The sequence below is a fragment of the Coffea eugenioides genome, chromosome 10 (assembly GCF_003713205.1).
Source record: "Coffea eugenioides isolate CCC68of chromosome 10, Ceug_1.0, whole genome shotgun sequence".
NCBI lineage: Eukaryota > Viridiplantae > Streptophyta > Magnoliopsida > Gentianales > Rubiaceae > Coffea > Coffea eugenioides.
The window spans coordinates 1,243,515-1,247,303 of record NC_040044.1 but is presented as its reverse complement, the minus strand read 5'-3'; the positions used below and the strand labels follow the sequence as shown (position 1 = coordinate 1,247,303).

At 40.4% G+C, this 3,789-nt stretch overlaps 1 protein-coding gene across 1 annotated transcript; it reads left to right on the top strand.

The window, feature by feature from the left end:
* Window positions 1-1,105: 1,105 nt before the first annotated feature.
* LOC113749170 (pre-mRNA-splicing factor ATP-dependent RNA helicase DHX16-like) lies at window positions 1,106-3,788 on the top strand (the record flags this gene model as incomplete). The annotated part of the gene is made up of 4 exons (XM_027292843.1): window positions 1,106-1,401; window positions 1,489-1,617; window positions 1,707-1,777; window positions 3,602-3,788. Coding segments are annotated over exons 1-4 (594 nt in total), but the record flags the coding sequence as incomplete, so codon positions are not given.
* Window position 3,789: the final 1 nt, after the last annotated feature.

Genomic DNA, 3,789 nt, shown 5'->3' with positions numbered 1-3,789 from the left:
TTTAGCAGTAATCTCGTTCCCACAGACGGCGCCAATTGAAGAGGTGATTTTTGGTGGATATGTAAGCCGACCTGAATCAGTCCTCTCTGAGAGGAGGTGAGGTGAATTCGTGTGTCCGAAGTCGACCTCCTTGTCCGAAGTGAATGGCGGGGCTTCTCCCCTGGTATCACTCCGACGATTAAGTTAGTATGAGAACGAGAAAATGCTAGAGTATGAGCAAATGAACAGTGTATGCTTACTTGTTGGAGTGTGTGGGGTATTTATAGAGCGAGAGTGGAGGGCAGGACGGAGGTCTTATGTCGGTGGGACCCATGCCCTGCCATTACGGCTCTGTTCCCTGTCAGGGGGCCTGACTCTGACACTGTAGCCGCCTGGACAGGGTGACGAGGAGTCCTTTGCAGTAGTCATTAAGTGCGACAGTGCTTTTCAGATAAAGCACTGATCCCGGATGATGTCAGGTGACTTGCCTCATCCGCGTGCGGCTGAGGTGGAGGTGCCGAGGTCACCTACACGGTAGACTAGGGATCCGGCCGAGCTTAAGGGATATGCCCGAGGCACGGGTGAGCTCTGATGTCGGACGAGGTGAGGTCACCTCGGACATGCGGGGCGGCCGAGGTGAGCATCCTCAGACACCTTTGTCCAACAGATCAGAAAGGAGGAATTAAGTGCCTATTGAAGAAGTTTATGGGATGAAATAATTGGAGTTAAAGTTCACAGAGGTTTAATGCATTTTTAACGAGTTTTTTCTTTTGCTCGTTAAAAATTTGAATTTTATAAATAAATAAATCAAATTACATAAATTTGGGCCACGGTGAGAAGCTTGTGTGGACTCGGTGTGAGGCTTCATCAAGGTCACGCCTATTGGAAATAGAAGTGCTTGTTTAGACTAACTTGAAATGCCCAAGTACTACTGCTCGGAAAGAAAGTTGAGCTTTCAGTACTTGCCATGATGTCATTCATCATAGACTAATGGGCCTGTTGGACTGCCTTGGGCCACTAATTTCCAGTTTGTAGAGCTGCAAATCAACCCGACCCGTGAGAGAAATTACAAGAATTAACCGGGCGCTCCCGTTCTTGAATTTGGAATCCACCCAACCAAAAGAAAACCCCCTCGCTTCACCTGGTCAAGCATTCCCTTCTCAGGCATCAAGCTAACCGGCAAAATATCCCTCTGGCAGTAATTATTGGGCGAAAATGCCATCCGAGGATGCAAAAACAGTGAAGAAGGAGAGGGTTAAAGACGAAGATGAAGAGACTTTGGATTCCCTTAAGAAGAAAAAGCCCAACAATGCCACCCAAAAAGAAGCCAAAGCCAGAACTAAGAGAGTGAAGAAAGAAGAAGCAGATGAAGATTTTGAGCAGAGCCCTCCGAAGAAAAGCTCAAACAAGTCCTCTGATAAGGTTGATTTTCAGTACACATATTTGTTGGTGTTCTTTTTTGTCTCGATCTTTTTTTCCTCCTAATAGTGTGGGTTATTTTGTTCAAAGGTGCAGAAAAGGAGGAAGAAAGAGGACGAGACAAAGAAGAAGGAGGCTAAAGAAACTGAGCAAACAGCTAAGAAAAGAGAAAAGAAAGTTTATGATTTGCCTGGTCAGAGGAGAGAACCTCCGGAGGAGGTACTTTTTTTTTTCCTTTTATATGAAAATACATGTTTATGTTTTGGGGTATTTTGTAGCACTGACCAAAATAATCTTTTCATTTGCAGAGAGACCCATTAAGGATTTTCTACGAGACTTTATATAAGCAAGTACCAAACAGTGAAATGGCAGCAATCTGGTATGGATATATCCCCCTCAAAGCTTCTCTGTAATTTTTTTTTTTTTTTTTTAATACCTTTGTTAGTAGTTTGTTCCAAAAAGATTTAGGCCGTCGTGTTTGTTGCAACTACAACTTCAAGAATGGCAGCTGGAGAGCTGTCATGGCTAACGATTCTACTTGTCTTAATGCAGGTCTAAAGGAATTGTCATGAACTCTTTAATTGTCTTTTGTAGCTCTTATTGTCTGTTTGGTGTACACTGCCTCTATTCCTTGGTCTCTAAATTAACACCTAAAAGGAAAAAGATATAGCTAGTACGTGTAAATTGTGATAAGAAAGGAGAGGGCGATATGCTTTTAGAGGTCTGTTTTAAATCCAGGCAAGCTAAATCATTTATCTCCTAGCAAGATTACAAGTTAAATTTCCAGTAATGACAATTGCCTGATAGTGGCTCTGCCTTGCATTTTCGGCCAAATTAAACTGGGATGGTCTGGGAATAATTGATGAACCATCTCTTGCTATCGAAGAGAGACAACTTAGAATAGCATCGTTCATGGAAGATTTCAGAGCTTTTTACAACAAACTCAAGTGATAATTGTTATGTTATGAAGTTGGTCTACCTATTGATATTTTCTGCTCTCTGCTTGAGACTCCATTTGTGTACACTCTGTTATACAAATTGTGAATAGATGGCTTGATGCACTTGTACATTATGCAGAAGGATGATTTTGTAGTTTTGATTTAAAAATGACCACTAGCAAAATGTCAGGCATGATGATGATTTTGTTATGGTTTAGACATGAGGATCAGCAGCATTATGGAGCATTTTTTATGCCCCATCCAAATAGCCTTATTAAGTGAGCAGCTTATTGAGTTATAGGCCATCTAGGAAAAGTTTATTGAGTCAGCCAAGCAGTGATTTTTTGTTTGGTTAGCGTTCACCAATAGATAAAATAACTCAGGGTTCATTTAGCAGAAAAAATTTTGCTCAATATTACCGGGGGAAAAAGGAAAGAAGAAAGGAAGAGGACCAACCTTGTTTAGATTGAGAAAGCTACTTGCCTTTTTGTCCTTTGTAGTATTTGTTCAGGTAGTGCAATGTCTGTTCCCCCATTATTTGTATATGCCTGGTTTTTCATGAAATCTAAGTTGGAAATCTCATCATTGGAAAAATTTGAGCAAGAAAAGGCTCTTGTTTGTTAGGAGTTGAGAGCAATTCGTCACTTTTTATATTAGATATTCCGAGGAGGTTCTGGTAACTTGAAGGAACTAATGTCTTGTAAATGCATATTTTTACTATGCATTTATGAGAGGTACAGTTTTCTGATATGCTCAGTATAGGGATTAAACTTCTGCGTCGTATAGTTTGTACTTGATGGAGTTGTATTCTTGATTTTGTCTTTAATTAGTGATTGATGAGTTTTGGATGCGATCATTACGTGTCCACCATTTGAAAGTTTTTGGCTTTGAAGTGTGATATGTGATACACTAGGAATGTGTTGGTGTGAAATATGATCAGCTAGGAGTGTCTTGGTGCTTGCAGCAAACATGCTTCTTAGACACATTTTTGAGATTAGGCACCATCTCTGATTACCTGATAAAAGCAAAGTTGAATCTCTTTATTGTACTTTAATCTTTAAGCATGTTGTTTAGCATTTTATCATATAGAGGTGAAAGTTATAGCGGACTTAACTGAATACATATTTACACTAGAATTAACAGATGTTCTATGTATCAGTAATTGTTCAATATGCTAAGCCACCTCTGTCTTTCCAGCCGCCATGTGGTCTAAACTTTGATTGATTGACTGATAGGCTTGTTCTATATCATTTATGTAATTCCAGGATGATGGAATCTGGTCTGCTTCAAAAGGAGGCGGCGAAGAAGATTTTTGAGAAGAAACAGAAAAAGGCTCCGCAACAAAAAGTCAAGTCACCTGTGAAAGCTGTTGGTACCGTCAAGAGCAAAGTTGATTCTGTTACCATCAAGAGGAAAACATCATCTGCAGTTTCAACCCAGAAAAAGAGGACAC